Source organism: Streptopelia decaocto, assembly GCF_964273445.1.
Source record: "Streptopelia decaocto genome assembly, chromosome: 2".
Classification (NCBI taxonomy): domain Eukaryota; kingdom Metazoa; phylum Chordata; class Aves; order Columbiformes; family Columbidae; genus Streptopelia; species Streptopelia decaocto.
The window spans coordinates 141,074,243-141,091,510 of NC_138655.1; the positions used below are offsets into that span (position 1 = coordinate 141,074,243).

The 17,268-nt window shown below is 39.2% G+C and overlaps 1 protein-coding gene across 1 annotated transcript in view; it reads left to right on the forward strand.

The window, feature by feature from the left end:
• The window catches only part of LOC309435867 (ATP-dependent translocase ABCB1-like), a gene marked incomplete at its 5' end in the record, with an annotated part of 49,170 nt that overhangs the window by 1,422 nt on the left and 30,480 nt on the right, over positions 1–17,268 (forward strand). The window contains 7 exons of the mRNA XM_082044608.1: positions 2,335–2,389; positions 5,162–5,309; positions 7,526–7,619; positions 9,712–9,903; positions 10,248–10,419; positions 11,504–11,628; positions 13,932–14,103. Coding sequence (XP_081900734.1) covers positions 2,335–2,389; positions 5,162–5,309; positions 7,526–7,619; positions 9,712–9,903; positions 10,248–10,419; positions 11,504–11,628; positions 13,932–14,103 — 958 coding nt within the window. The remainder of the gene's footprint in view (positions 1–2,334; positions 2,390–5,161; positions 5,310–7,525; positions 7,620–9,711; positions 9,904–10,247; positions 10,420–11,503; positions 11,629–13,931; positions 14,104–17,268) is intronic.

The window sequence follows — 17,268 nt, forward strand, 5'->3', positions numbered from 1 at the left end:
TTTACAGGGGTCCCTTCCAACCTGAGCTCTTCTATGATTCTGTTCTACTAATGTTCTACTTTAACTGCATAGGCTTAAATTTTACTAGTAAACAATACTCTTCTCAGTTTTATTTAGTAACAGAAAATAGTTGTCCTTTTTTGGAAAAGTCTTTGATATCCATTATTCTCTTCAGACAATACAGACAAACACATGTTAAGATAAATCCAGATGAACCTCCCAGGTCAGGGGAAGCCTGTCTGAGGAGCAGAAAACTTTACTTGTAACTTGATGCGATGACTGAGACTTTCTGTTGGGGCTATAGAAAATTTGGCTGCTTCACTCATTCCTTTGCTAAAAGACAGTGACAGCTCTATCTGTCCTCTTCTGCTGAAAGGCTGATCCAAAATACGGAGGGAACTGAAGCCAGAGTAGTTAAACGACAGCAAAGTTATGTGCTTCTCCAAGTTCTCTGAAGGAAGTTTAAACTTTTTTACTAGAATAAAGGGCTAATTGGGGTCAGATGTCCCGCATGCTCTCCTCTCTACCCCCTTTATGTTTCAAAAAAAGAAATGGATCACGGTGGAGTATAAATTCCATAACTTAAAGAATTGCATGATATTGCAATTCACTGCTTCCCATGTTACGCAGTGAAACAGACCTAATCCCCACATACCTTTATGGGAGAGGGTTTAGGATGGTCTGAATGGGATTTCCAGGCACCAGAAACAGAACTGTGTGCATGGCAGAAGTGGAAACAGTGACTCATCCCACTTAGGATTAAGAGTTTGTGCAACTGTTGACTGGCTTTGTGTCCTTTAAAATCACTTGCAACGATGACAGCAGTAGAAAGACTAATATTTGATATGATACTGAACCTTTTAGAGCTGAGAGAAGTTCCATTGCAAAACAGTGGAAAGAGTTTGACATTTTACCTACATCTTTAAAATGTGCTGGATGGGCTTAGTTTTAACTAGAGAGCGTGGGCTGTTTGGAGGGAAAGCTGTTTATTCAGATAACAGCCTGCTCACACCTCCTTTCTGATGGTTTATAGGTCAAGGATCCTTATTAAAGCTCTTCTTTCTCCTTTTTTTGGGCCAAAAAGGAGACATTCAATTCTGATTTAGACAAAAATTCTTAAAATTTTAACAAATTGTCCCAAACTTTTCCATGGAGGGAACTATGGTAGTTTATCATTTAATATTCATCAAGTTGCAGTCCCTGGCATGTCAGAATAAAGCATACTGCTACCACTGCTAGTTATACCACACCAAAAATCTGGGAAAATGTCAGGTAAAAATAAAATATCTCAAGTTTCTCTTTGAATTTATTAAAAAACCCCACCCACAACCAAACCCCTGTTTCCCTCTGCAAATGAGGTAGACTTTAGTAATATTCTTGAAGCCTGGCTTATTTTGGAAAAAGGCAAATTAATACAAAATTGTATCATATTTTAGAGTATGCAGTGAAAATCTGTCTCACTGCAGTCTAATGATCTGAAATCAAAGTGCTTAGCTAAGAGAGGTCTTTAACAGATAATTGGCAGTAACATTAGATTAGCCCACTCACCTAGTTTTCCAAAACTACTTCAAAATATGGCAAATAGCTACCACTAGGCCCTAGCCTAGGCTAGAAAGGCTAGACAGACAACTTTAATCAAAGAACTTCCCACCTTCTTTAATTAGAAAAACCTGGTATGTAAATAGGAGGACACTAGTAAAGTTTGTAAGATGACCTTTGCTACATTATCAGAGTCCCACCATAGATTTACCTACAGCCATTCTTAATACTTTTTCATGGGAGCTGTAGTTTTTGAAGTTTTACATAGTTAGCTTGTATATAGTTAGCTTGTACTCTACAGCTATACTGAGTGTTGTTGGCTTGGTTTTTGTTTGGTTGGTTGGTTGTTTTTCCCAAATAGACTCTGTATTAACAATACCAAACCAGAAGATTTTTGGAAGTATTTTTGACAGTATTCACAGATGAAATTTTTTTACAATGAGGGTGGTAAAACACTGGCCCAGAGAGGTGGTAGATGCCCCATCCCTGGAGACATCCAACACCAGGCTGGACAGGGCTCTGAGCAACTTAATCTGGGTGAAGATGTCCCTGCTCATGGCAGGGGAGTTGGACTAGATGACCTTTGAAGGTCCCTTCCAACCTAAACTATTCTATGATTCTATGAATCTACATTAGATTAGTCTACATCTACATTAGAAGTTCTTATTTTACATTCTTGTATCTCCTCCATGCATTTGAACACAATAAGAGACAGTAGCTATATTAATAATGCATTAGGCTTGCTTTGTTGTCTTAAGTGCTCTTCCTATTTATAATGCAATCATAATTTTTTAGCAGTGAGGACAAGAAGAAATCTGAGAAACTGAATATGGTCAGCCTGTTTGCAGTGGTAAGTTTCATACTATTTGAGTGTTTAGCAATCTCAGTCTACCATAATGTGTAAAATTTGTTATTTTTATACATGTATCTCTACTCATGTTGCAGAGCTATGCTAGAGGCCCTTCATTGCTTACGGTATAGAGAATTCGGAGATCTGCAATAGGAAGGGAAAATTGAAGGAAAGAAAAGACAGACACAGAAGATTGAGTGAGCTAGTTTAAAATGCTGGAGGTTTTTACTGTCACAGCTACATCCAACAGATGCTGACACAGGTCTATTAACAAATGGGTGGGAACGGGGATGTAACATGGGCTAGGAAGGAAGGAAGGAAGGAAGGAAGGAAGAAAGGAAGGAAGGAAGGAAGGAAGGAAGGAAGGAAGGAAGGAAGGAAGGAAAAGAAAATCCCCAGTATAAGGGTATTTTATGCCAGAAAAAGTATCTCCCACACTAGCTATACTTTCATAAGCACCTGGCATCACAGCCTAATGGAATATTCTCTAAAAAGGCATTGTCAGAAACAAGGAAATCTTGGCTTTCATTTTCAAGTTATTATTTTGCAATTGATTCTAACTTATCAGTACTATGCTAATTACTAGCTAGTCTCAGCCACTCTCCCATCTAAATTCATATCCAGAAATCAACAGGAGAGACCCACAACAGATTCTACAGTACAGCTGCATTCATTTTAAAAAGATAATTTGGAAGAACACCATTTAAATTTTCTTCTTTTTATGCAGGCCACAATATTTTTGCATTTTACATAGAGCAATTATAGATAAAGGGGACCTCAGGATGTCATCTGGCCCAATGTTTTTCTCAAAGTCAAACCAAACAACAAAGTTACAGCAGGTTGCTCGGAGCCTCATCCAGGCAAGTCTGGAAAAATCTCCAACAGCTGCAGTTCCACAGCCTCTCTAGGCACCTGTTCCAGGGCTTGACCACAATCATCTGAAGAAGTTTTCGTAACATACTGTAATGCTTTCTTTTATCACATCGTTAGTTACGTGCCCTCTTGAGGACTTCAGATGAAACTGCACATGAGCTATTTGAATTAGCTTGAAAAGGAAATAAAAGGGAAACTTCTATACTCTTTCAGTCTCATTGCTAACGGTATTGACTTAACAGAGTAATTCAGTTTCATGCTTAATTAGCAGTGAACTAGAGATTTATATAGGTTTAAGTCAAGTCTGTGTCTAACAGAATCTGAGGTAGCTTTAGGGAAAAATTTTCTGTTTTGTAAGTGAAAAGATTTCCCAAGTCTCCCAACTACCTTTAGAAAACTAATGCCCCTTGACCTCCTGAAGGACCATTCCAGCATTTGAAACAAAACTTCTTCCTGTGAAGGAAGCAAGAGAATACTACTACTGCAGAATATAGGAGCGATGACAACTAACATCACACTCTCCACACTCCAAGTGCTGGCACTGCATTCAGCAGAGCTCCCATCTTCCTCCCCATTTTCTAAAAACCTGTGGGAAACTGGCAGTAAAACTTCACATATAGGAGAAAAGAAAAATACACATTGGTAATTCCTGCTTCCCCACACAGAGGGTAAGAAGGACTGAACTGCTCTGACTCATCTGAAAGACCAGGGTAACCCCATTCAGTTCATAGTCACAGCAAAACCCAAAGGTGCACCCTGCAGACCCTTCCTACATGCCAAAAGCACAGATTCCTTCATTTAAGGCATTATTTCACAGCTGTGCCTTTCAGACCATCACTACAGGCTGAGGGAAGAAGCCCCATTCATCTTCTCTTGTCCTTTGTCTGGGTTCTCCCATGGATCACATCCATGATCTGGTCTGAGCACTGTCAGTGGGGCCAGACATGTCTCACTCAAACCAGGGCCTCCCAGGAATACCCTGGCTGGCACACTGGCAAGGGTGCCTTGTAAGAGCTATGGGATGCTGAATATGTCCACTCCATTACACATCCACAGATACATTTTCACTCGAGGACTCATACTTGTTAGTATACAAGGAAGACATTTTTGCCCCCTTTTCTCTTTCTCGTCTTCCTTATTTAGATTATGGGGATGGGAACAAGCTACAACATGTTGGCTGCTGTGAGCTAACTGTTCATAGGCATTAATGTTCTAGGGCTGGAGAAGTGATTTACCAACCCCCTGCAAGGAGGGTAAGGTATCTCACAGTTTCTATGAGCTGAGGGCCTGCTGAGAGGTCACCGTGGTGACATGACATCCCTTGGCACCCGCCTCTCTACAGGCCTAGTGATTGAATTTAAGATTTTTTTTTTTTTTTTACTTCAGTAGACTGACTAAAACCCAGAATGATTTTCCATTTGTATACTCGTGTATAATAAAATGTATGATGAAATTCTTGCTCCCTTTAGTAAACAATCATATTTTTTATGACCATTGTTTCATGAGAAGTATTAAGTTAAAATAGAAACAGGAGAGTAGACACCATAAAATTAGAGGATTTTTTATAGATATTATATTCTTAGATTTTAATTTTTTAATTTCAATTATAGTCATAAATTTAAATTCCCATTGGATGTAGTTAAATCGAATGCAAAATTTGTTTTGAACATATGTTTTTAATATTTTATTATCATTTATATTTTATGAAAGCCATTATTTTATTCTTAAAACAATTACTAAGAAGTTACTGGTTTATGTTAGGATTTTACTATTTTATGTATTAATATTTTCTTATTTTACTTTTTACTGCCTCCTTTGCGCTGTTAACACTGTGCTGCCACTCAAATGCATTTGCTGTAATTAAAGAAATTTTCAGCACAGTTCTATTTCCACTTTCAGTTCCGATACTCTGACTGGCGGGATAAACTCTTCATGGTGCTCGGCACTACCATGGCTGTACTCCACGGAGCAGGACTCCCCCTCATGATGATTGTCTTTGGTGACATGACAGATAGCTTCATTACTTCAGAGAACATCACGTATCCAGGTAAGAACTGCTGTAGCTTCTTGTTAGTGCTGTTGAAACATAGCTTTTTTGCTACAAAACGTGAGGGCATTTGGGAAAAAACTAAAGGGTAGAATAGCAGCTCACTTCAAGCTGTTTTCATCCAGGGAAGCAGTTTGCTTCTGTGCTGTGGGCCAGATGTATCACTGGTCCACTCACTACTGTGAGAAGAAACAAGGCTTCAATTTGACCAGTTCTGTATTTCCTCCAACCAGTCTCCTGTGCTATTACAAACAGTTCACTAATTAACTGAAATGCCAGATTTAAAGGAAAAACTTTAAAGAATTTCAATTAAGGTTAAGGAATTAAATAAATGCATGAATGAGAAATGGTAAAAGAAACAAAGGTTAAATGCATTGTGCTATGCCTTGAAATCAGAAGCTGTTACTGAACAAAACTAAATATGTAAACTAAAATATGTAATAAAGTCTTAGTTATTAAAAAAATCAGGTGAAATCAATAACCCAGCACAAAAGTTATTAGATATTTCAGTATTTACTAACTGCTGTGTATTTTAGAAGGTTATTAAAAGTGTCCCAAAGACTATGATTAAAGGTCCACTTATTTGAATCAAAAAAGAGCCCCTAATACAAGCCTACTTCTGTCATTTGAACAAGAAATCTCATTCAAACATGAGGTTTCTTTCCCTAAGGAACACTTTCTCTTCTTCCCTCTAGAGTAGAGAAAGCTCTTCCAATGCAACTTTATTCTTCTTGTGTGACTTAAATGTAAAATTCTGATCTTGAATTATTAAAAAAAAAAAAAGTTCTTAGAGAAATGTATTAGGAAGTAATAGAAGATGATCCTTTGCTACATGACTTTATTTCTCCTTAGATTAGCAAATCAGTTTCAGACTGATATAAGGATGAGATTACCAGAAAAATTGCTTTTCTGTGGCTGAGTTTGAGCATATAAATTACCAGTCTTCAGCAAGATGCACCAGAGAGCCACTTTTGTCCAAATGCCACCACCTTTCTCCTCTACTTCTAAAATGTTTCTCAAGCTACCTGAATGTGGAATTTCCCAAACTTCTCCAAAGACCTCTGTGGTATCTCCCACAATCTCCCCAACACCAGTTTGCTCCTTGACAGAGAAGTAGACAAGGTACAGAGGGCAAAGAGCTGAACACCATATTCATGTTGCATGGTTCAGCCAAATGCTCTTCATTAAAGAGTATTATGCTTATTTTAATTACCTAACTTACCTGTCAAGCATTGATTTAATAGAATCATAGAATCATTTTGGTTGGAAGAGACCCTCAGGATCTTTGAGTCCAACTATAACCTAACCTAACTCTAGCACTAAACCATGTTCCTAAGAACCTTGTATAAATGCCTTTTAAACACCTCCACTCTCTCTGAATATTTGGACAAGAATCACTGTTATCGATGCACAGAGGTATAATTATATTCCTCAAAGCATCCCCAAAAGAGTCAAATTCTTCAGTGTTGCCACCTCTGCCTCATAATTTGATTTCTACTAAGCAGTATGTGCACTGGAAAACTAGTCTAGGCTTAAATCAAGTGTAAATATAAAGTACTGTATCTAATTCTGAAAAGTTGTTATGATCACTTCCGACTGCAGAGCCAAACCAGAACAAGGCACATTTATTCTGAAATTAAAGTGCAATATGCACATTCCAGAATTGTTCATTCCTGATTAGCTTCACATACAGATGAATCCTTATACAAATTAATTACACCTTTAACCTCTGGAAACAATAATTAATTAAATAAAAACATGACCCCTGGACACTAAGAAGGAAGCACCTAATACCATATTTATGAATTTTCTGAACTTTACTTACTTAGGAATATACATTTGTAAGTACTCCAGAGCACTATTAAATAAGGTGAGCTTTGTATCACCAGTGTATTGTTTTTATAAATATTCATTACATCAGCACACATTCCAGAGCAAATATTGTATTTCAAATGTGGAATTCAGGCTAGCAATTGCAGAGTAGCTGAATTTATCTATTTTTTTAACTGTGTAGAATGTTCACTTCTGGTTTCAGAAAATGCTTTCTAATTTGTTGCATAGCTCCAGTTCCCTTAAACATGGTCAGGGGCTAGGTAGGGTGCTAGGTGGCCGACTGCCCTCAATCTTCATTCAGCATTGCTGGGATAGAAGTTTACAGAAGGAATGATTATCATGTGATTTAATAAAAACAAGCTTTTCTCTAATTTTCTCTTTAGCAAATTTTTCTTTATGGAACTATACGTCAGTGAACTTTTCTATAGAAGCTTTTTCTTATGCTCTGATGGGACAGTTGGAGGAAGAAATGACCAGGTAATAGGAAGATTGTCATTCACTTCATGGCTATTCTTTTCTTGTAATAGGGCAACTGTACTCTAAAGATTGTTCTAAGATTAATAGATTAATCTTGCCATAAATATTTAATGTAACTGAAGGAATTCAGGTTTTGTTATGTTTTTAGTTAGGAGCATCTTCTGTTTTCCTACTCTAATCCCAATCTGTGCCAGATGGCTCCAGCAAACCTACAACCTTTCTGCCAAAAGCTCAGAGAGAGGGTTATTCCTCTTCTCATGTGTCAGGATAGCTCCTTCTCCTCCCATGCCAGTTCTCATGCCTTTCTCTTGATACGTGGTCCTGCTCCTGCTCCTGCTCTTCCTCCTTGCACACATCCCTCCCTTCTCCTCCTCCCTTTGCATTCTCTGGCTCCTGTTTTGCCACCAGCCCTGCCTGCCTGGCAAGACGGCTTCTCCCCTTCCTGCCACAACCTTCCCCTTCACTGTTTTCCCTTTTCTCTGCTGCTTTCCTTCCTCTCTCCGTAGGTAACCACCATAACAGAGTAAGGCACAGGCCAATGCATGAATCGCTACCACTGACCTGGTCCTGGGGCAGGTCCCGGGTGCAGGATCTCTCACACTTGAGCAAGGGCTGTCCCAGCTCTGCAAGGGTTTCTACAGAGGGTTTCTACAATTTCTGTTCCCTCCTCTTTGGCTTTCTCATTTCCATCAAAAATGCAAATGTGTTAACTGATGCATAACAAATTCCCTAAAATGTCTGAACTGATCATATGCAAAGCCCTCAAACTATTTTATGTTCTCCACAATTAAATGGCACCAAATCAGTTACCAAAGTCAACTAATTACTTACAATCTCTGAACCACATTTTTTATATTAGTTTATAAAGTTTTTAAAGGACGATACCCTGGACACCCTAGTAACGGTATGAAAACTGTGGGTACTGTTTTTACATTACTCCATAAGCTAGTGAAGTTTGTATCCAGTTTTATGAAAAACAAACAAAAAAAAAGTGAAATGAAATTTCCTGTAACTCAGAGAACCTACTCCCTCTCTTTCTCTCCTGTGCAAAGCTCTCAACATCAAAAGCTCATTATAACTTCTTAGGCAAGCCATTTATTCACTCCATGTTCTTAGTGCACAGGATCACACATTAAAAATTTGTTGATAATAAGTGAAATTCTGAAAGACATCCCTTAAAGACAAACACTTTGTAGTCTATTGGAAATAGAGCAAATCAGAGTATTATGAAGTCACACATGACAGAGTTTCCATTAAATTACCAGTTTTTCAGATAATAATAATGATTGCTGTTGGGAAGGTAAATCAAGTACTTTTTGGTACCCTTTACTTTCAGAAGCACAAAGAACAGACAGTAAAGTTGAGACATGCCAAATTTTAAAGTGATAAAAGAAATGCTTTTTATATAATGCCCAACAAATCTGCCGAGCTCATAACTAAAAGATATAAATTAGGCCAAGATCTTACTATGCATTTTTAACATTTTCTGATTGGACAAAATTGAAACAGGGACTGAGATGTGACAGATGGACAGATTAAACTGCCTAACTGACAAGATGTTTCATGTTAATCTAATAATGTTTTTTCACAGTCTTCTAAGGTGTTAAGCACCAGCTAATTTCAGACACAGGCTGTGGCGACACATGGTGTCATCATCTGAGTGATTGCCAGGTTTTATGAGTGGAAGGGGGTTGTTTCTTTTTCTTACACTGTCTACCTATGATGATAGAATGCAAACAATTAAAAGTCAATGTCACAGTCTTTACTTCATTAAATGAAAGTGGATATCCTGAAATCTAACGTAATTTTGTTCTTATATCAATCCCTGTCTTAATTTTCGTTCATTGTGGGAAGTGTTTCTAAGAGTAAATATGCCATTTGAATCTTGTTTTTTTACTTTGATACCTTCATGGATTTTGAGAAATTACTCTTTTTTTTTTTTTTTTTTACTTTATGGAAGTTGTGAAATAAGTTAGCAAGGTGATTTTCAAAGCACTTTAAAAATATTCATTTCAGTGAAGATAGAGAAATGGCAGCTAGCCCTATTTGAAATAGAATTAATTCAGTTTCCAATCTTTTTGTTTTCTTTCAGATATGCATATTATTATTCTGGAATAGGAGCTGGTGTTCTTTTTGCTGCCTACATGCAAGTTTCATTTTGGACGCTGGCTGCTGGCCGGCAAATAAAAAGAATCAGACAAGAGTTTTTTCATGCTGTAATGAGACAGGAGATTGGATGGTTTGATGTAAATGACGTAGGCGAACTTAACGGTAGACTTGTAGAGTAAGTATTAAGTATCAGTTAAATGCTGAGTATTAATTCTAATTATTGATAATCAGTTGTAATACTTCCCTCAGAGCAATGTTATTTTATCTTACTAAACTCCTTGGTAAGCAATGCTGTTATTTATATGGACCCTGAGATGTGTATGGATCATTTAAATGGAGCCTGAGGAAGAGATGTTGGAGAACGTTGCTCCATGTGCTCTGTGGCTGCAAACTGGTAGCTGTGTTGAATTGCAGATGTTAGAAATGTGACAGAGCACTGAAGAAGTGTATCTGAAGAGCTCATTTCTGCCTTTTCCACAGTTCCTTATTTGTTTGGATATAATTTGGTTTTTTTTACAGTGACATCTCCAAGATTAATGAAGGAATAGGGGAAAAAATGGCAATGTTCTTTCAGGCAGTGGCTACCTTTTTCGCTGGGTTTATAGTTGGTTTTACAAAAGGCTGGAAATTAACACTTGTGATTCTGGCACTCAGTCCTGTTCTGGGATTCTCATCAGCTCTCTGGGCAAAGGTAAGCAAAAAGAGTGAGTTTTCCATAAACAGGTAAACTGCATCTTCGATAATCCCTTTTGGTATCTGTAAGACTTAAAAATACAAACTAGCTCTCAGTGAATTTAGACCTTGCCCACAGGCAGAAGGGAGTGAATAGGTGCATAATGACACCCTCCACCATGGACTCAGCTATACTGACACAAAGTTTACCTAAGTATAACATCCCCTCCTATGAAAGGGTAAACAAGCGGTACCTTTGCCTTCTTCACTGGACTCCACAATAACTACACCAAAATAACCCAGGACTGTCAATAAAAATAAATAAATAGATAAGTGAAGTAAAATAGGTAAAATAGCACAGCTGCGGTCATTGCAGTTTGGACAGTGAGTTCAGGCAAGAACCTGCAGTAAATCAGGTTTCCTTTGATAAGGCCCATCTGTGGGCTCTGACCCCAAGCTGAGGAGGACATTATCCCCAGGGACAGCACAGGGACACGGGCAGACACAGCTGGGCAGCTGGCACACCGTGAACCCTGCTCCAGGTTGTCCCTTTGCTGTTTGCTCAGCTGCCAACAACTTCCTGAAAACAGCATTCCACAAATGGATGCAGACCACTTGGAAAGAGACTTAATCTATAGAAATGTAATTGCTTTTGGCTAGGACTTTTAGAGGGGCATTGGGTTGTGGAGTACCAACTGGCTACTGAGTTTCAGTGACACTGGCCAGCCTTGCCCTTTCAGCTAAGATGAAAATCCCAACCCTATTTAACATGTGCAGTCCCTAATACTTCAAAGCACATGAGTATTCTGCTATAACTCCATCTCCAGCCTGCTGTGTGTTGGCAGCATGAGTGTTCCCGTGCTCGTCGGGTAACTAATTGTCCTGACACAAACCAGAACTGCCTGACTGTGGTGCTACAAATATTTCTGAGTGTAAGGGATCTTAGTAACCTCCTCTGGCTTTCCAAAATGATGAAAGTACAGAAGAACTGAAAATACAACCTCATTTTTTGGCAGCAGATAACACGCATTTTTCTGGTTAATGTATTTTAGCAATGCTAGCATTTTCATGATGCCCTTCATCAAACTTCTGCTTCTACACAGATAATTTCTGCATTCACTAACAAAGAGCTAACTGCATATGCAAGAGCAGGAGCTGTTGCAGAGGAAGTTCTGGCAGCAATTCGAACTGTGGTAGCATTTGGAGGACAGAGAAAAGAAATTGAAAGGTGAGAATAAAGTTTCCATATGTTGGCTGTTTTTATGATAGTGACATAAGAGATTCTGAATGCTTTTATATCTTTGCTGCTGATTTTTTAAAATTTTCTCTATTTTCTTTATTAGCTTCTAAAAGCACCATAAAACATGCAGAGATGCAGTCCCTTCCCCAAAGATAATATTGTCTTACAGGCCTCATAAGCTGAATGAAAGTTGCAAGCAAAAAAGGCAGGCATGTGGCAAAAAAGGACAATTATAAGACTAAGGTCACAAACTAAGGTCATTCACATGTATTTATTCATATTATACTATGTAATATAATTCTTATTATCTTTTTGATCTTTTATCTCAAGATAACCAGCATGATGACAAATACTGTCAGGAATTTTTCAAACTCAAAGGTCAGTAACAATTGCGTCATTGACAGGAAATATCCACCATTCCCTGACTTGTTTCTCCATTTATGTTCCAGCTGCTACCACTGCCCATTTCAGGCAGCTGAAAGAAGTATTCTTTTGCATGCCCAAGTCACTTTGAGACTGACTGAAGAATTCATGTTGTCAGCTTGTGGGGTATTATAGCTCCCTGTTGAACATCGCTGTCTTGCTTCAAGCAGTTCCTTAACTTACTGTTCCTTTATTATTTTACAACTACTGCTTAATTAACAATTTATCCTATGGCTTTAGGATAAATTGGCATTCGATGACATTAACGACATCCCAATGGATTAGTTTTACTGTGTCTCACCTCTATAGAAAAGGCAGTATTAAAGAAAAGTCATTGTGTTAATCCTTCACTTTCATAACCCATGACACACTTTCATTTCTCATAATTTCGTATTATTTTACTTTATTTCCATTTATTTCTGATTTTATTGTTTTCTTCATTATTTGTTTGCAAGATTTATGTGCTGGTTTTGCCAGGCTACAAGACTGTAGTGTCTCAGGTTACTGTTTCATCTGTAATACTTCAGTTCTGTGGCTCTGTTCACAATTTGAAAATAATCACTAGAAGTCTTTACTACTGGACCACTGTTGTTTGCCAGTTTATTTAATACTCTGAAACAAAGAGTCCATGATCGCCATGACAGGTACATTCCTTCCTTACTGCTTTCCCTCTCAGTTCAGATGTGATAATTAAAATACCCCTGTTCACACTGGTCATCCTGCTTTGGCACTATGTACATTTGTGGGGGGTTTTTTGAACTTGAAGTTGAGGATGAGCTACAGGTTCAGAGCTATCCCCAGTGCAATTATAATCTCAATGCTTTTTAATTTCTAAACCCCATGAAACCGAAAACCTTTTTTCCAGGCCTTTTTTGTGCATGTCTTCAATTACTTTAACTGATTCAACCTGCAATCATTTTATCCCTGATTTTTATCTATAACCAGCTTTACCTTAATAGCCTTGAAGTAATTCTGAAAAAAATCTTCTTTTGTTTGTTCAGTGACTATTTAAAGAAACTTCTCAGCTGTCACCTCCTGGAGCACATGGGTCATACAACTATTGCTGGCATTTGATTCTTTACTCTGTATTTATGATGTGTGTCTCACAGTCACACAATTCAGACTGAATTGGTCTTTCTGTTCATGTCTAAATCAAATCTAGACTATGAGATACAAGCACCATCTCAATAATATCTTTTCTATTCATCACTAAAGATATTTTGACATAAATTGATTTTCTCCATATCACCATTTCTCCTTTTTTCTTTACAGTGAACTGCAACACTCATGCAACAGTTATCCCATCCTTGCTACCTTTATTTCTGATCCAATGCCAGTGTTTTCTTTTCCTTGTTATTGATTTTTCTAGTCCTATACATCAGAACTGGTTTTGGAATTTATGTGAATCTCTCCCAGCTGTTACACTTTATACCCTCAGAAAGTTTCTCATCAATCCTAGATGCCTACTATGAGCTACTCAGATGAAGTCTGCACATCAAGAGGAGACATCTTTCAGCCAGTTCTTCCCCTAGCTAGACACTGCTTACTTTTCTTCATAGCATCAGTAATATTCACTCACAGGTGGAAGATTCCACTGAAAATCCCAAGATTAAAGCTGTCTAATACCTCATCACAACCTTTTCCACTCATCCAGGACTTGTTCTAGATGATAAAACTGATCAGCTCAACCTGTCGCAACATGCAAGACAGTAAAAATATTTTCTGCTCTTAGCAAGATCTTCCTCAGAGTTCAATTACTGTTTACAATAATATTTTCTATATCTTTGATGTGTTTTATGGGAAATTTATAAACATACATAATGAAAGAAAGTAATTTCCTGTATGCTGTTTGTTTGTTTTTCTTTCAGATACCAAAAAAAATTAGAAGATGCCAAACGCATTGGTATAAAAAAGGCTATTTCAGCCAATATTTCTATGGGTATTGCTTTCTTTTTGATATATGCATCATATGCTTTGGCCTTCTGGTATGGAACCACTTTGATACTCTCCGATGATTATACACTTGGAACAGTCTTTACAGTATGTATTCATCAGTAGCTGAACAATGTTTACGAAAAATACTGAACTGATCCTGTATAATCTTATTGGAATATGTAACATCAGATGTTAAGTGAGATTGAAGTTAGCTTTTGAAACTACATTTTACACTGTTTCATTCCTGCTAACAAAACCAAAACCATTATACTTCTTCATACCACCAATATTTCTGTAAACTGGGTAGCAACATAAAAATCACCTGTTTCAAAGTCACTTTTTAAAAAGCCAGCTTGGCTCAATAATAAATTAGCTGTTAGTTTTTTATTCAGTCACACCAGATCTTTGCTAAAGGACTGAGGTATAACTTCTAGGAATCATGATTCATGCCAGGTGGTTGCATTCTGGGGAGAAAGGCCAGGCATCAGCTAGCATCCCCTTTGTAACACATTAGCTCCTGTCTAGGCACAGTTCATTTACCTACAGTATTTATCTCACTGATATCATGTTGGACCTTTTGCTGGAGGGTTTGGGGTATGATTGAAGGTTTGATCCTGGATTGAATTAGGGCTTCTCACCAGAAAAAGGTGGTAGAATCAATAGCCTGGCTGAAGTGCATCTATATGAATGCACACAGCATGGGCAACAAACAGGAGGAGCTGGAAGCCCTTGTGAGGCAGAAAAGCTATGATTTAATTGCCATCTCATAAACATGGTGGGATGACTCTCATAACTGGAGTGCTGCATTAGACAGCTATAAATTCTTCAGAAGGGATAGACGAGGAAGGAGACGAGGTGGGGTAGCCATGTATGTTAGGGAGTGTTTTGATTGTCTGAAATTTGATGAGGGTGATGATAGGGTTGAGTGTTTATGGGTGAGAATCAAGGTAAAGGGCAACAAGTCAGACATCCTGGTGGGGGTCTGTTACAGACCACCCAACCAGGATGAAGAGTCAGATGAAGCATTTTGCAGGCAGCTGCGAGAAGTCTTCCGATCGCTAGCCCTAGTTCTTATGAGCAACTTCAACCTACCAGATGTCTGCTGGAAGTACAACCCAGCAGAGAGGAGGCGATGTTCCCCAGGGCTCAGAACTGCAGCCAGTTCTGTTTAATGTCTTTATCAATGATCTGGATGAAGAGGTTGAGTGCATCCATAGTAAGTTTGCAGATGACACCAAACTGGGGGGGAATGTTGACCTACTGGAGGGTAGGATGACCATACAGAGGGATCTGGACTGGCTGGATTGTCAGGATGAGACCAATTGTATGAGGTTTAACAAGGCCAAGTGCTGGGTCCTGCACTTGGGCCACAACAACCCCAGGCAGCGCTACAGGCTCAGGGAAAGGTGGCTGGAAAGCTGCTTGGCGGAAAAGGATCTGGGGGTGTTGTCTGACAGCCGGCTGAACATGAGCCAGCAGTGTGCCCAGGTGACCAAAAAGGCCAACAGCATCCTGGCTTGTATCAGGAATAGTGTGGCCAGCACAACTAGGGAAGCGATTGTGTCACTGTACTCGGCACTGGTGAGACAGCACCTTGAATCCTGTGTTCGGTTTTGGGCCCTTCATCATAAGAAGGACATTGAAATACCAGAGACAGTACAGAGTAGGGTGATGAAGCTGGTGAGGGACCAGGAGCACAAGTCCGATGAGGAGCAGCTGAGGGAACTGGGGCTGTTCAGCCTGGAGAACAGGAGGCTGAGGGGAGACCTTATCTCTGCCTACAACTACCTGAAAGGAGGTTGTAGCATGGAGGGTGTCGGTCTCTTTTCCCAAGTAGCAAGTGATAGGACAAGAGGAAATGGCCTCAAGTTGTGCCAGGGGAGGTTCAGCCTGGATATTAGGAAACATTTCTTAAGGGAAAGGGTTGTCAGGCATTGGAACAGGCTGCCCAGGGAAGTGGTGGAGTCACCATCCCTGGAGGTGTTTAAAAGGTGTTTAAACAAAGTTCTTAGGGACATGGTTTAGTGCTAGAGTTAGGTTATGCTTGGACTCGATGATCCTGAGGGTCTCTTCCAAGTGAAAGGATTCCATGATTCTATGATCACAGTCACAGCCTGCCTGCTAAGGAATCTACATCTGTGATAGCTCAGCAGCTCTTGAAGCCAACCTCTCTATTATGCCCAGGCACCAGGGTCTCCAGCAAGACCTAAGAGTCTTTGAAGAGCTGCTCATTAGATTGTTCTGACTTATGACCAGGTCAGCAAGTCTATTGTGTGACCAGCAGGACCAGGGAAGTGATTGTCCCCCTGTACACAGCACTGGTGAAGTCCCGCCTCGAATCCTGTGTTCAGTTTTGGACCCCTCACTACAAGAAAGTCATTGACATGCTGGAGAGAGTCCAAAGAAGGGCAATGAATCTGGTGAAAGGTCTGCAGCACAAGTCTGATGAGGAGTATTTGAGGGAACTGAGGTTGTTTAGCCTGGAGAAGAGGAAGCTGAGGGGAGACCTTATCGCTCTCTACAACTACCTGGAAGGAGGTTTTTGCGAGGTGTATGTCAGTTTCTTTACTCAAGTAGCAAGTGATAGGATGAGAGGAAATGGCCTCAAATTGCACCAGGGGAATTTTATGTTGGATAATAGGAATAATTTTGTCACCAAAAATTATCAAGCACTGGACTGGCTGGCCAGAGAAGTGATTGAGTCACCATGCTTGGAGGTTTTTAAAAGACATGTGAATGTGGTGCTTAGGGACGTGGTTTAGTGGTAGACTTGGCAGTTTTAGGTTTATGGTTGGACTTGATGATGTTAAGCATCTTTTCCAACCTAAAAGATTCTGTCATTCTATGATTTTGTCCCCTCCAGGGCAAAGCCAGGCAGGTGAGTTTGTACTACCAATACCCTGCAGAAACCAGATGGGAAGGACCTTTGCTCTCATGTCCTCAATGAAAACAACTGATGGAGGAGGGAAAGCTGGAGCACTTGCAGCCAGCCTTGTGCTTTACCTTGCAAGCAGCACATGGCTGTAGAGCAGGGATCATGACTGGTTCTTGCAGATGACCATACTCACTGTCAACTCATCTGGGCCCCTAACAATTTACACTGTAATAAAAGCTTGATCTAATACTTAGATATGGTTAAAATAAAATGCAAATAAGTCTTCATCCCCAACATCTGGAAGGCATGGCAGAGTTTCATGTATTCAGAAGAAACACCCAAACATGAAAAAGTTTAACCCAAGGCTGAAAAAAGTAGATTAGAAATTAGTCTGC